The 16,002-nt window shown below is 45.5% G+C and overlaps 1 protein-coding gene across 1 annotated transcript in view; it reads left to right on the forward strand.

Annotated features, from left to right (window-relative positions):
* TBC1D9 (TBC1 domain family member 9) overlaps nucleotides 1-12,070 on the forward strand; it is an 89,858-nt gene extending 77,788 nt beyond the window's left edge. Inside the window, exons 17-21 of the mRNA XM_060246721.1 lie at nucleotides 784-849; nucleotides 7,791-7,877; nucleotides 8,803-8,877; nucleotides 10,210-10,310; nucleotides 11,342-12,070. Of these exons, the coding sequence (XP_060102704.1) occupies nucleotides 784-849; nucleotides 7,791-7,877; nucleotides 8,803-8,877; nucleotides 10,210-10,310; nucleotides 11,342-12,046 (1,034 nt within the window). The 3' untranslated portion in view covers nucleotides 12,047-12,070. The remainder of the gene's footprint in view (nucleotides 1-783; nucleotides 850-7,790; nucleotides 7,878-8,802; nucleotides 8,878-10,209; nucleotides 10,311-11,341) is intronic.
* The last annotated feature ends 3,932 nt before the right edge of the window (nucleotides 12,071-16,002 follow it).

Raw genomic sequence — 16,002 nt, forward strand, 5'->3', positions numbered from 1 at the left:
CCCAAGTTTCTTGTTGTTGACATTTTTAAAGGGTCACATCATGAATCTGAGAAGTTTTCTGATGAGCAAGCTTTCTTGGGCTTCCCCTCCCCCCAAAAAACCCCATCCAGTTTATCTAATTTCACGTGAGAATCATGTATGCATGTTCCTTTAAAAAAAAAAAAGACCAGAAACACATGCTGCGCTTGAGGAGCCAGGAAAACAGGGAAAGGTCACACACACGTCTGTGTTCTTGTACATCCCTCCCCCACCCCCCGTTATCCACATTTAGGGAAATATACAATAGGGCTAATATCTTTATTTTTAAAGCTACTCTTCTACATCTAGGGGGCATTCAAGGTGGCTTACAATGTCAAATGACATAAAACAATGTAAATTCATATTAATAATAAAAGCCCCAGCATTAAACAGCAGCAATACAAACTCTGCATCATAAAAATTAGTGTTGAACACAATTAAAAGACGTAACCATCAGAAGCTGAATATACACAAGACATAACTTTATTTATTTTGTATTTTTGTGTGCGCACACCTGGAAATCATGGCAACCCCTACTTGGGACCTGGAAGATATTTAGGGAGGTGGCTGAATAAAACCTGGCCCCGCTTCCTAGTATGCCAAGGAGGTCTCCCATCTAAGTACTTGTCAGAGTCAACCCAGCTTAGCTTCCAAGATCTGATAAGATTGGGCTTGCCTGGGCTATCCAGGTCAGGGCTAGGATGTTTGAATGATTACATGTGTTGCATGTTCGTTATTCTGTTACAGTGACTGTACCTCTTCTAGGTGCAGCATGCCATGGGGATCTTACTGAGAAGTTGAAGCTGCTGTATAAAATGCATGTTTTGCCTGGTGAGTAACAGGGCTACTTAAAATTAGACTGAAACATCTTACTGGGATATTTGCTGTTTTTCTGGACTATTGCCACTAAGGGGGTGTCTGTTTCTACAAAGCAAAGGGGTGAGGAGTGAAGAATAGCTGCACTATGAGGTACAGCCAAAATCCTGTGCATGTATCCATGCTTGTGCTTAAAAGATGTGTGCCACTTCTGGTGCTGTAACTGTGTGTATGGGAAAAACACACCACTTAAGATCCTACCAGTACACATGACTGCCATTTCTTCTGAAAGGGGTGGTGCATGGATGTTTCATTCTCAAGCACATGCCGAGGCTAAAACATCCTAGTGTTGCCTCTTCCAAGAAGTGGCTATCGTGCATATCACATTTGCCTATACATATAGATCTTCTTCGTGGTCTCTGTGCATCACACTGATGGGATTAAGGCGCCTGCGCCGATCACGATCGGTAACTTCAAAAGCTGCGGATTTCCGCGCCCCAGGCCCGGTGCGCATGCGCACAGCCCCCACTGCGCATGCTCACCGAGCCCGGAGCGGACATCCCGCCAGTTCTCTTCTGACCGCCGCTCGGATCAGTCGATCTTTTCGCTACGGTCGGTATTTTCTCCTATATCTATACGTAGACTGTGGATTTCCAGAAGTTTTTTCTTATTTTCTTTCTTATTTTAGTTTATTATTTTCGTTTTAAGAGGAGGAAACGAAATTGGGATTCTCCTCTCCAGTTCCCGTTTTTTTCCTCGCCTTCCCCCCCCCCCTCATCCTTTCCCGCCACGCATGGAAAGGCGCTGGGGATTTTTCCGGAGGTGCACGAGGTGTGGCAGCAAGATAGCCCCTCCAGACGGACACTCCCTCTGCCTGCTCTGCCTTGGGGAGTCCCATATTCCTGACTCTTGCATACATTGCTCGAGATTTTCAAAGCAAACCAGAAAAAATCGCGCAGCCCGGCTGGCCGCCGCATTAATGGAGAGGGCACTTTCACCGAAGAAGATGTCGACCGCTTCAAAACCGTCGACATCCGAGTCGGTCGGTACCGACAGGGCCCTTACCGACGCCGATCGCCCCAGCAAGAAAGCGGGCTCGGCACCGAAGTCGGACTCCTCTACGCCCGCAAAACGGCCTAGAGAGGAGAAGGTCGCCCACACCGAAACAAAGAAAAAGAAGGCAGACAAACCCAAACCCAGTGGGCATTCTGCTTCTTCCGCCCCGACATCGCCATCAGCACAGGCGATCGGGAAGGTTCCACCGCTTAGGCTATTCGCCTCGCCTAGCCATCGTCACAGCTCACCGACACTCTCAGCCATGTCGACGCAGATAGCGATTTCATCGGACTCCGACATCGAACTCGCCCAACGCTCGGGAACGGAACAGAGTCCTACGGACGAGCACCGCCCTCGAACCCCATCCCCGCAACCTAAGAGAGATGACCGTGTTACTCCCCCAAGGGGTCGGTCGCGGAGCCCACGCAGACCTCTCACCCCCCGCCATCGCTCCCGAAGCAGACGTCGGGACCGATCACATAGCCGCTCCAGGAGCCCTAGACGTCGGCACCGATCACGTGAGTCGACCAAGGCCAGATCGCCGGTCGATCGTTCACCGAGATCGAAGCCCAGAGACATTTCACCACCCCGGAAACCACCACCCCCGATACCATGGGACCAGAGACAGTGGCAATACTTATATGGCTCTTACCAGATGCCTTCAGTTTTTCCTTGGTTGCCCCCCAGACAAATAGACTGGGACCAGCAATCTGAGGCGTCAGTGAGATCCAGAACCTCCTATCATACACCGAGGCATGCATCATCGGCGTCACTGGCAAAACCCCCGAGCATCGAAAAGCCCCCAAAGCAAAGCTCTCCTCGACCCCGAGGACAGGAAAAGGTGACACCAGAACCGGATAAGACCCCAGAACCCCATCCTAGGTCAGAGCACTCGGAATCGCCAGACGATTCGAAGTCAGGGGAGGAGTCTGCCTCAGAAGAACAAGGCACCCCTTCCTCCCCGGAGGAACCATCACCTCCGGAGAAGGTCGGGGAAGAACAACCTATATCCCCATCTGAAGATCTTAAATCTTATGGGGATCTCATCAAACGCATGGCCCAGACACTGGCCCTGACTACTGTTCAGCCTCAACCGGTAGTCACTGACAATGTGTTCGATGTAGTGCAACTCGACACCTCCACGGCAGTGGCACTCCCTCTAACGTCTGTCATGCTACACACGGCCAAATCCGCATGGGACAAACCTGCGTCGACACCAATATCGTCACGCAGGCTTGACCACATGTATAGAATTCAGGAATCGACTGCTGAATTTCTATTTAACCACCCTAAGCCGAACTCGGTGGTGGTCGCCTCCTCTTCCAAAGCTAGGAAGACCCATTCGACCCCCCCTGACAGGGAGGGCAAGAAGCTGGACAACCTGGGTAGGCGGTTTTATACAGCGGGTTCACTAGGCGTGAAAATGGCGAACTACACAGCATGCATGGGGCGCTACCAATATGCGTTATGGGACCAACTCTCCTCCATTTTACCTACTCTCCCAGAACAAGCAAAGACAGCAGTCAGGAAACTGCAAAAAGAGGGAATCTTACTGGCGAAACAACAAATCAGTTCCGCAAAACACGTCGGCGATATAGGGGCAAAGACCATCTCCTCGGCCGTGACACTCAGAAGGCATTCGTGGCTAAGGTCAACGGCCCTCCAACCTGATACTCAATCATATATAGAGGATTTGCCATTCGATGGTAGCGGTCTGTTCAGTGCAAACACCGACACCGCTTTACAAGAATTAGATAAAAGCATTAAAACATCAAGAAACCTAGGGGTATCCACCTCATCGAAAACACAGACCAAACGACCTTGGTCAAAGACTTGGAACAAGAAACCGTTCTCAAAGCAGCAAGGGGACCAGCAGTGGAGACCAAAAAGTTCGGGCTCTTTCTCCAAGCCTCAATATGGTGCAAAGACGAAATACTCACCAACTTCTACGCAGACCCCTCGCCAAAAGGGAAATAGGCAGCCCAAACAGAGCCTTTGACTGCCTCCCCCTGTGTTTTTCCCTATCCCCATCCCCTGGGAACCAGACAAGACTCTACCCTTTCTTCCCAGCTTGGACCAAGATTACTACCGACAAATGGGTCCTATCTGTTATTCTACTGGGCTACCAAATAGAGTTTCAACAACAACCCACTGTCCCTACGGTCGTCTACACCACACACTCTCCAATACTAAAAGAAGAAGTACAAGCTCTTCTACACAAGAATGCAATAGAGGCAGTCCCACAGTATCAGGAAAGACAGGGATTCTACTCCCGATATTTTATAATCCCCAAGCGGGATGGTGGCCTCCGGCCTATCATGGACCTGAGAGCTCTCAATATTTTCATCACTCATCACAGGTTCAGGATGACCTCACTGCAGAACATTCTACCTCTGCTCAACCAGGGAGACTGGATGGCCACGTTAGACCTGCAGGACGCATACTTCCATATAAGTATCCACCCAGACCATCGGAAGTTCCTCAGGTTTACCATCGGGAAATCCCATTTCCAATACCGGGCGTTGCCATTCGGACTTTCAACGGCCCCAAGGGTCTTTACGAAGACCATGGCAGTAGTGGCAGCACATCTGAGACTGCAAGGGATAGTGATATTTCCCTATATAGACGATTGGCTCCTGGTGGCAAACTCCAAGGACCGTCTACTACACCACATCCAGATAACCTTAACCCTTCTACAAGAACTGGGGTTACAGGTCAACAACAAAAAGTCACATCTCCAACCATGCCAAAGGATACAATTCATAGGAGCGATCCTAGATACAAGGAAATGCAAGGCGTTTCTCCCACCAAGCAGAGCAAACGACATAGTCTCGCTTGTGTCAGAATTCTTCCACAACCCAACGGTGAGAGCGAGACAGATACAGCGCCTTTTAGGGCTGATGGCCGCAACCACAGCAGTCATCACGTTTGCCAGGTTCCACATGCGGATGCTCCAATTATGGTTCATCAATGCATTCAACTGCCTGAGGGACCCCCCGTCACGCAGGATGCGTGTTCCAGAACCAGTCCTTTTCTCTCTAACGTGGTGGCACCAGAGACAACATCTAACGGAGGGTGCCCCATTTCACAAGAGGGCCCCTTCCCTGACGATAACCACAGACGCATCCCTATGGGGCTGGGGAGCACATCTGAACGGCATGTGCGTTGGGGACAGGTGGCCTCCATGCCACCTAGAATTTCACATAAACTTTTTAGAGCTGTTGGCAATCCATCACGCCATCATCTCATTCCGGAAACTACTCACCAACAGATCGGTGGCAATTCTTACAGACAATACGACAGCCCTAGCATACATAAACAGGCAAGGGGGCACAGTGTCCCGGAAGCTTTGCCTGCTAGCTTTACGCATTTGGGAGATATGCAGAGAAACACGGACAACCCTAACTGCAGCACATCTCCCGGGCACTCTCAACTCTTGTGCGGACTCTCTAAGCAGAGGAGGTGCCGTACTCCACGAATGGGAAATGAACTGGCAATTCCTTCAACCAGTTTTTCAGAAGTGGGGAACACCGGAAATAGACGTGTTTGCGACTCGCAGAAATTCAAAGTGCAGGAAATTCTGCTGCAGGGGGGGAGCCGACCCGAGATCGCTGGGAGACGGCCTGATATTTCCATGGAAGGGACAGCACGTTTACCTGTTCCCTCCCATCCCGCTCATAACCAAGGTGATCCACAAGATTCACAGCGAAAGGCCACGGGGAATCCTAGTCACCCCTTGGTGGCCGAGACAACATTGGTTTGCCCCAATCCTGAGCATATCCGAAGGGGTCTACCATCAGTTCCCACCAGCCGCAGACCTACTAGTATCGCATCAGGGAAGGGTGACTCATCACGATGCACCGCACCTGAAATTGACGGCGTGGCGGCTATAACTGCCCCATTATCAGCCAGGGCACAAGAAGTTATTCTGAACTGCAGAAAACTATCCACTCGGAAGTCCTATGACTACAAGTGGTCTAAGTTTGTGGAGTTTGCTTCATCAGAGGGAGCAGACCCCGCCACAGCGGGCCTTTCCACGGTGTTGGACTTCATCCTCGCCCTAATCGACAGGGGACTAGCAGTATCATCAGCAAGAGTGTACTTGGCTGCCATATCAGCTAATCACGTGAACATTGAAGGCCACTCGGTGTTCTCACACCCAGACTCTAAGAAATTCCTTCGTGGCCTTGCCAGACTGTACCCTGTAGTAAGGGTTCCAGCCCCCGCATGGGACCTCCCTGGAGTCCTACACGCCTTATCGGGGAAACCATTTGAACCCATGGCGACATGTCCTCTGCAGTTGCTAACGTGGAAGACGGCTTTCCTCTTAGCCATTACGTCGGCCAGGAGAGTAGGTGAACTGGCCGCTCTCCGATGTGACAACCCATACTTACGCTTTAGTGCAGACGGTGTCTGGTTAAGACCAGATATCAGATTCCTCCCCAAGGTGGTATCCTCTTTCCACTTAAATAAGGAAATATACCTGCCGGTGTATTTCCCGAACCCTACGACAGATGGGGAACGCAAACTCCATGCACTAGATGTCAAAAGGGCATTATCCTTTTACCTACACAGAACGGGACCCTTCCGGAGGGACTCCAGACTTTTTCTGTCCTACGCCCCAGCGTCTCAAGGGAGCAAGGTCTCAGCTCAGAGGATCTCAAAATGGATCTCAGAGACCATAAAACTCTGTTACTTGATAAATAAGAGGCCCTTGCCTGGCCCCATTAGAGCACACTCCACGAGGGCGATGGCCACTTCAGCAGCCTTCATGAAGGGAGTGCCCCTGAGTGACATTTGTGCAGCAGCCACGTGGTCCTCGCCGCATACCTTCGTTAGACACTATGCGTTGGACCTGAGATGGCATCAGGGCACTTCGGTGGGCCAGGCGGTACTGCAGTCGCTGTCTTACTGATGAACCGGAGCACCCTCCTCCAGGTAGGACATTGGCTTGCTAGTCTCCCATCAGTGTGATGCACAGAGACCACGAAGAAGATAAACAGGTTGCCTACCTGTGGCTGGTGATCTTCGAGTGGTCATCTGTGCAGTCACACTACCCGCCCTCCTTCCCCTCTGCTGCCGGTCCATCAGTGGATCATGCAGCGGTCAGAAGGAACTGGCGGGATGTCCGCTCCGGGCTCGGTGAGCATGCGCAGTGGGGGCTGTGCGCATGCGCACCGGGCCTGGGGCGCGGAAATCCGCAGCTTTTGAAGTTACCGATCGTGATCGGCGCAGGCGCCTTAATCCCATCAGTGTGACTGCACAGATGACCACTCGAAGATCATCAGTTACAGGTAGGCAACCTGTTTTTGCCACACCAACAGAGAGAGAGAGAGATAATTATGGCACCAAGCCAGTATATCATATAGCTAAAACATATAATTGCTGATAGCATAGCTAAAAATTACGTTAAACATAAGCAAGCTTGGGTACTACTACACCAGTAGTTTTCCCCAGTACTAGAGAAGTAATTTTTAAGCATCTAGTTACTGTAGGTGCCTAATCATTAATAACATTTAAAACAAATGAAATCATTAAATGGTGACATAGTTTTGTGGGGGGATGTTTGCTTTGTGATGTCTACTAGAGATCCTGTTTGTCTTGAGGGACTAATATAATTTAGCTCTTGTTAGGAAAGGATGCAATAGTCCAGGCTGCATAGTTTATGAACTCTGTAAAGGCAGTTATTAAGTGTTTTCAATAGAGGTTCAAGGCTCCTATATGAAACTTGTTTGAAAGTATTTTTAATGTAATTATACCCATTAATAGTCTGTTCTTGACCTGTAACAAATACTGTTTATAAACTCAAATATATATATGGGGTTTTCATAATTGAATAGATCCAGGTGGATTAACTGATCTATCCAATGCATACTAATACTTGATTCTTCTTTGTATAGATCCATCCTCTGACCAGGAAGAGCCAGATTCTGCTTTTGAAGCAACTCAGTACTTCTTTGAAGACATCACACCAGAGTGTACACATGGTATGTGGCTTTATTTCAGATTTATTAACTTGTTCCTCTCACAAAGCATGAGAAAGGTGTCTAAACACTTATAAAAATAAAACATAGCTTCAGCTACCATTAATATCTTGCAGAAGAAAGATATTTTTAATAAGGATACCTTTGTGATGTTGAAGTGTCCTGTAGTAACAAATATAAGCTGTATTCAGTATATTTACAAATGCTTCTGGTAAGGCTTAGTAGGTAGCTGAGAACACTAAATTTCTAATTAGACCCATGGTAGTCTTGATAGAATATCCAGGTACTCTGGAGCCTCCTGCCCTCCTGCCATCACAGGAATAGAAACAGGGGGAAGGGAACTTTAGTTCTAGTTATTAGTGCAATCCCTCCATTAGAGATTTTTTGAAACTCTGAGATTAACACTATGACAAAAGGAATACTAACATTCTTCCCACAGATGTAGTCCATACACATTGTAACCTGTTCAAGGCCTAGATTATGGAGAACAGATGGATTTATTACAACAAAAACCTCAGAATGGATGCTGTAATACATACAGTATTAAAAATTACCCTATCGTATAAATAAATAAATGCAGCTTCATCTTTTACTGCTGGAGATATGGTAATGTACAGTATGGGCTTATTTGCCATACTGTTGATGTTTCAGAGGTAGTGAAAAACAGACATTGATTTCTCTGACTTCAGTCAACAAGCTGGAGTTGCTGCTTAAACAACCTGAAGAGTCAAAGAATCTTCCACAGAACATGGAGGTCAGCGTTTAGGAGAGTCTGTTCTTCAGTTTGTTCACAGTAACCAGTAGTGCTTGCCTCAGAGAGCCTAGCTGATATCAGCTTTTTCTAGCTCATTTATCACAGATGTACTTTCATTGTGTCTATACACATGTTTCTAAAATGACATTAGCTTTCCTTTCTGAATATTATTAGTTGTTGGCGTGGGCAGCAAGAACAGACATGGATCAGATGAAGGGTTTGTCAATGTGAGTGTGAGAACTGAAAAAGGTATGCTTTTCATCTTATCAGGGCCAATAATGGGGTAGGGGGCTGGAGGTGTGTGTGTGGGGATGTTCAGTATAAACTGAACCAAATAAATATCCCAAAAATACCTTATCTGTATTTTGGGGTATTAATTCATCCAAATACAGATCAAAGGATCTGATCCCACTACTGATGTAGCTGAGCCTGAAGAAAAGCTGATTTCTTGACTTCTATTCAGGTTAGCTATACCAAGGAGAGGATCAGCTGGGGCAGCAGGAGTTGAGAGCTCCACATTGCCTCGACTGCTGGGCTCTTCAAGCCAGGTCTGAATGTGGTGAGAAGAGACTTCCCTGGCGCACACAGAACCTTGGGCCAGCTTCTCCTGCCTGGAAGCCTCCCATCCAAGTCTTTGTGCTGTGGCAAGAGACCTCTCCATTGTACATAGATCCTGGGGCCAGCTTCTCCTGCAGTTAACTCACCACTTTGGAGTTGACTTGTGCACAGTGCAGCTTGCAAAAGCCATTTAAAGCATTCCCTTTAAATAACTTTTCTTCATCCATTGGAAATAACGCAGGATGGGGCACCTTCTTTTGAGGTTCACAGAATTGGACCCACTGGCCCAATCTTTTTGAAATTGGGTGGGGGGAGGTGAAGAGAGGCACCAGCAGTTATGCTGTGAATTTGATGCCTCTACCTCAAGAAATATCCCCCACAGAGCCCCAGACACTGCTGGATCGATTCTGCATTACACCCATAGAGTATAATGGAGCCAAATAAATTCTGGTTTCCCAAATACTTACTGAATCCCAATACCATACCAATATTGGGATTCAAGAATATTAGAAAATATCAATATTTTAGGAGTCCAATAGACCCAAATCCGAAAAACAATTTTTTCTTGCACACCCCTAGCTGGGAGTTCAGAATTCTCAGGGCCCAAGTTGCAGGGAGGGGGAAATAAGCCAAACAATCTATGTGCCTCACTTTGTTCTTACCAAGCCCTTTGCCAGTACTCTTCGGCTCCAACAACAATTAGAAGTCGTCTTAGGAAATAATTACTAGTTTAAATAGCACTTTTCATTTTTTAAAAACCACGTGTTAAAATGAGCAATTACAGATTCTCAGTAAGGCTTTCCTTCATCCCTTTCATTAGAAATTGCCAGATTCTATCTCCTCTGTGTGTGTGTTTGTCTTCCTTAAATGTGTGGAGGTGGGGAATATGGAATTCTTTCCAGAGACCTGTGGGGGCTCCCAGAAGCCTGCATCTCTTTTTCTAATGTGGTGGGGAGAACATTTTTGAAGGAAGTAAGCATTACATCATTTTCCCTTCTCTTTTCTGGAAAAAAATTGTCATAGGTAAGAAGAATTCTCAAGACAACCGAAATTACCTTAGAATGTGGAGTCAGGAGAATAAATCCAAAGCAAAGAATGCAAAGGATTTGCCCAAATTAAATCAGGTAAGTGTCATTGGATAAGTTTTTGATATTTCTTCAGCTATAGGTGTTTATGATGGCCTTACCACATTCTGATCCAGCAAGGATGATATGTATGCAGAAGAGGACTTCTGTGCACAACTTGCCGTCTGGACCAAACACATTCAAAAGCATAGTTAGTGGAACAGAAGACCCTATATCCAGCACTTTGCATTCTGTGTTTGCCTCACTCTAAAAGCACAGAGGCATATTACTATTGTAACATTTATATTGTATGTCATATGCAGCAGCCTCTCTGCCAAAGTAACAAGAGTCTTAGAATTTTTAAATTTCCACCTAAAAAGGTGCTGAGTATACCATCCTGACCTATCACACTAACCAATCCCTCAGCCTCCTCCTTCTAAGCTTAGTTTCCCCCCTGAATTTTTCCTATTCTTTTTTTGATAAGAACATAAGAGAAGCCATGTTAGATCAGGCCAATGGCCCATCCAGTCCAACATTCTGTGTCACACAGCGGCCAAATATATATATACACACACACACACACACACTGTGGCTAATAGCCACTGATGGACTTCTGCTCCATATTTTTATCTAACCCCCTCTTGAAGGTGGCCATGCTTGCGGCCGCCACCACCTCCTGTGGCAGCGAATTCCACATGTTAATCACCCTTTGGGTGAAGAAGTACTTCCTTTTATCCGTTTTAACCTGTCTGCTCAGCAATTTCATCGAATGCCCACGAGTTCTTGTATTGTGATGTTACCATTTAGTATGTAATTAAAATCCTTATTTTGTCACAGCTTGGCTGAGAGCAATTTGTTCAAATTGGGCTGAACAGTAGATGCTATTGAAAATTTCTAGATCCATTTTTGAAAGCAAAACTAGTCGATAGGAATTCTTATTAATAGCCTGCTAGCATAGCCTATCTACAAACAGTTGCTTGCTGAAGTTTAGTCTCCTGAACAGAAGTATTGAAAAACAAATGTTCTTGCAGAACAAACTATATTTTGCTTTCTTGATTTTCATTAGCATTGTATTTTTCTTTTGCATCTAGGGGCAATTTATTGAATTGTGCAAGACAATGTATAATATGTTCAGTGAAGACCCCAATGAGCAAGATCTTTATCATGCTACTGCTGCGGTAACAAGTCTACTGTTGGAGATCGGTGAAGTTGGCAAGTTATTTAGTGTACAGCCTATAAAAGAGGCTGAGCGCAGCAGTAAAGCCACACAAAATTCAGTACTCCAGAAGAAGGATAACCAGCAGTATCACATTGAGCATCACAATCTTTTCCAAGGTGGCTTCCTTGCTGATGATGAAGAGAATGTCTGTGGTGACGGTACCCAGATGGAAGACATTAAGCTGGAAGACTCTTCTCCTAGGGACAATGGAGCTGGTTCTTCCATGCTTATTTCTGATGATGACACTAAAGATGACAGTTCCATGTCTTCCTATTCTGTGCTAAGTGCAGGTTCTCATGAGGAGGATAAGCTACACTGCGAAGATATAGGTGAAGACACTGTTTTGGTGCGAAGCAACAACACTGCTTCTCTGCCAGGGAGCACTAGCATTGACAGAGACTGGGCCATCACCTTTGAGCAGTTTTTGGCTTCACTCTTGACTGAATCAGCCCTTGTCCGGTATTTTGATAAGCCACTGTGTATGATGGCACGGATTACTAATGCAAAGAATGTAAGGATGATGGGGAAACCTATAACATCTGCAAGTGACTATGAGATCTCTGCTATGTCAGGCTAAGTGGGCCTTATATGGAGGTGTTTTTTTTTAACTTTTAAGTTTTTATTATGTATTTATTACTGCCAGGCACAGGTACAGATATTTTCAAAACATGGGTAAATCTTGACAATGTAAACATGTTGGGGTGTAAATCCATACTTACCTTGAATTATGGGCATTTTTTTCTCTGTGGAAACTATTACCAGAATGCTTGTTTGTAACCAATATATGTGTTTGGCGGGGGGGGGGGTCAGTGTCAGTTCTGTCTTGTATGATTAGCCTTCTTATCAACTGATAAATGGTGACAATTAGTTCAGTTTTAATTGTAGAAGTGAATGTTTGTGTATGCTTTTAAAACAGGTTTGAAGTCTTGGAGTATGGAGAAAAATTGGGAAGCTTAAAACGCCACAAGCTGTGTAGGGGTTGCAGTGTACACATGGCGCTCCTTTTTAGTCTTCCCCATTCTTTTGAGGAAGGGCAGTATTTATATCCATTCTGTTCACACATAACTGCTCCCTTTATTGAAGTGAATGGAAAAGCAGAAGTCCTTTCGGGCAAGGGAGCACCTTGGGTGCATTTTAGTCCATGTGCCTGTAAGAGATTGGTGGGTTAGGGGAAAGATAGAAAGGGATGCTGTCAATTTGTTTAGGGTTCAAACATAAGATCTGTGCAGCATCCCTGGTGGATGTCTCTTTATATAATTTTTAAGAGGCTAGTGATTCCTAATACTTTTTTAAATACATTATTCAGAGATACTGCCATGGACCTGCCTTGACAATGCCAATGTTCTGACCTAAACAATTCATAGTACCCCTTTTTAAAGTGCGTTTTAAAACATATTTTCTGTAGATAATTGTCATTGATACTGTAAATCTAAGCATTATCATGAATCTAATGTATTGTAGATCAAGCATTCATAGATGAACTGCATAAATGTTAATTTAAGCACTGTTATTAACAGGAATGTAATCTGGAAAAATCTGCAAGAATATGTAATTGAATGTTTGAAAGTCTTAACAACAACACTGTCACTTTATTATATAGATGAACAATGTATAATGTAATAATTTACTGAATGGTATGTTGAATGACAATTGGAGCACCTGCACTTTGAATCCTTGCTTCTTTTACAGGAACACTGAATGGACACTTATTTTGTTCCACTGTGGGCACAATACCCACTCCACAGGGATTCCCACAGGCTCAATAGCAACCTGTTTGCCCCCCCCCCCACAACAGTACCGCTAGAAGTAGGAGGAGGAATCAGGGCCCTACAAAGCCTATGGAAATTTCTTGCACAGGGTTACTGTCTCCACCATGGGACTAAATTGTGCCCAGTATTTTTTAAATTTCTTGGCTCATTCATAACTCATAACTAATTTAAGTCAGACTCATTCTAACCTGCCTGAACTTTATTTGCTGCTTTCAAAACTATTTCCATCACTTTTTAATATATATGCTGTTGTATTTTATGATCATATAACTTTTCTAGGGTTTTTTTTTAGCTGAAGCTATTGGTTTAATTGTTTAAAATATTTAAATAATCAGAAGTGGTTTTAGCCACAGTAAGGTAATCATGAATAAACTTTTTTTTAAAAAGACATTAAACTATTATCAGATGGAAAATTTTGGTTGTCATTCATGGTAAAGCTTCTGTTGTGACAGTCCACATGCTATAATCTCTACTGTTATGTAACAAATCATATCAAATCAGTGTGTAGTAAGTAAAAGCCTACCTCTGCAATTGATACTTCTCTGTTAAATTTTGAGCTTTTCATTATCTTATTGTTACAGGGAGTGGGGAGTTGGTGGGCCATATATTTTCTACAGATTTACTACCAAAGCACAGAAATGTGGATGTCATTTAAATCACCCTAGATGGCATCCTGAGAATATAATGTACTTTATTTCTTGAACAAGTTTATAGCCCTCTCATATGCACACAGAAGTAATGTGTGAACTTTAAACAGTACAGATGAAAAAACATCACTGCAGGAATTGGTTTTAGTGCTTGATGGACTAAACCTATGCAGTATGTTTGGTACTAGAAACAATGAAGCTATCAGCTAAAACTTCACCGTATGCATACATGATATTCCTGGACAAGAGGTTCTCTGGATCAAGATTAGTGACATTCTTATCAGAATTCAAGAAGACTGAACTGAAGCCGTGAATTATTGGACTAACTGCAGTAAAATAAACTGCTAACATGAACAAATGATATGCTTTCTCTAGGAAAAAATGTTGCAACAAGATGAAGCAAACTTTGGTTCAATATTCATTATTATATGCTGTTCAGTTTGCTAAACCTGTCATAAATAAGGGGCAGGTGTTTTTCTGTGGAGACTAGACTGTACAAAATGTGTTTAGGATATACAACACATTTTTAGTGGCGCATGTGAGATTCTGGAATAACATATCAACAAATGATCTGAAATTCAACCAATTTTTCCCACGTGACTAGAAATTATTAGAAACCCAAGCATACATACAGCGATATAATGGCTGCTAGGAAGCCATGGAAGGACTTGGTTTTGTATTGAGGCTTTGACCCACATTCTCACAGAGGCCTTATACGGTAGGGCAATCCCAATGTTAAGATAGGGGAAAGCAGTGTTTTAAATAAATTAAGGTTTATGGCAATGCAATTCCTGGACAACAGAATTTCCTTCATGCAGAATTTCATCTGCCTCCATCAACTTTTTGCCTACCTGCCAAGTTTCACCATAATAACTCAAGTACCATATTTTTTGGACCATAAGACACACTTCCCCCCCCACACTTTTTTGGGGGGAAAGTGTGTGCGTCTTATGGAGCGAGGGGATGATAGGACTTACCTTCCTCCGGAGGGGGGGCGATCCACTGCCTTCGCCTCCAATCCCGGCACTTCCCCCGTGCCTGGCTCCAGCTCTGCTTCCAGCAAGCGCTGGGATCGCTCCACGCTGCCCCCACCGCAAACCCAGCACTTCACGTCGGCTGCGGAGGGGGCAGCGTGCTTCCGCCGTGCCTATCTGCCTCCAGCTCTGACGCTTACAGCAAGTGCCAGAATTGCTCCCTCTGCCCTCTGATCCTGGCACTTGCTGTAAGCATCAGAGCTGGAGCCAGGCAGACAGGCACGGAGGAAGCACCCGCCCCCTCCGCAAACCCAGCGCTTCGCGAGCGCCGGCTGCGGAGGGGGCGGCGTGCTTCCTCCGTGCCTGTCTGCCTGGCTCCAGCTCTGATGCTTACAGCAAGCGCCGGGATCGGAGGGCGGAGGGAGCGATCCTGGTGCTTGCTGTAAGCATCAGAGCTGGAGCCAGGCACGGAAGAAGCACGCTGTCCCCTCCGCAGCTGGCGCTCGCGAAGCGCTGGGTTTGCGGTGGGGGCAGCGTGGAGCGATCCCAGCGCTTGCTGGAAGCAGAGCTGGAGCCAGGTAGGCAGGCGCAGGGGAAGCGCCGGGATCGGAGGCAGCAGATCGCCCCCCAGGAGGAAGGTGCGTCCTATGGTCTGAAGCGCCTTATGGACCAAAAAATACATAAACCATTTTGTACAGTGCAACCCTATTATCTGTGTAGAAAAAACATGAATAGTTTTGCATAGTTGGTAGAAAGCCAAGAGTGGGAGCTTTCCTGGCCTCCTTGCACAAGCCGTTCCACAAGACACGACCCAAAATCGGAGAAACGTGTAGAGGTGGTTGTTGATTTTACTAATTTGCAGGTTGGCACTTTCAGAAGCCTCTGCTGACATAAGCAAAGTTGTCATGGTGGAATATAAGGAGACAGTCCCATAAAGCTATGAAGGGCTTTGTATGTGATAACAATTCCTAAACTGAGCCTAATAACAGATGGGCAGCCAATGGAGCTTCTGTAGAATGGGAGTAATATGCATACTCCATCTAGCTCCTATTAATAGCCACAACATTCTGGACAATGCATTACAATAGTCTACTCTTCGTATTTTTGTAGTGTGTGTATCTGAACCTGAAAGTCCCAGTGACT

This window comes from Heteronotia binoei, chromosome 9 (assembly GCF_032191835.1).
Source record: "Heteronotia binoei isolate CCM8104 ecotype False Entrance Well chromosome 9, APGP_CSIRO_Hbin_v1, whole genome shotgun sequence".
Classification (NCBI taxonomy): domain Eukaryota; kingdom Metazoa; phylum Chordata; class Lepidosauria; order Squamata; family Gekkonidae; genus Heteronotia; species Heteronotia binoei.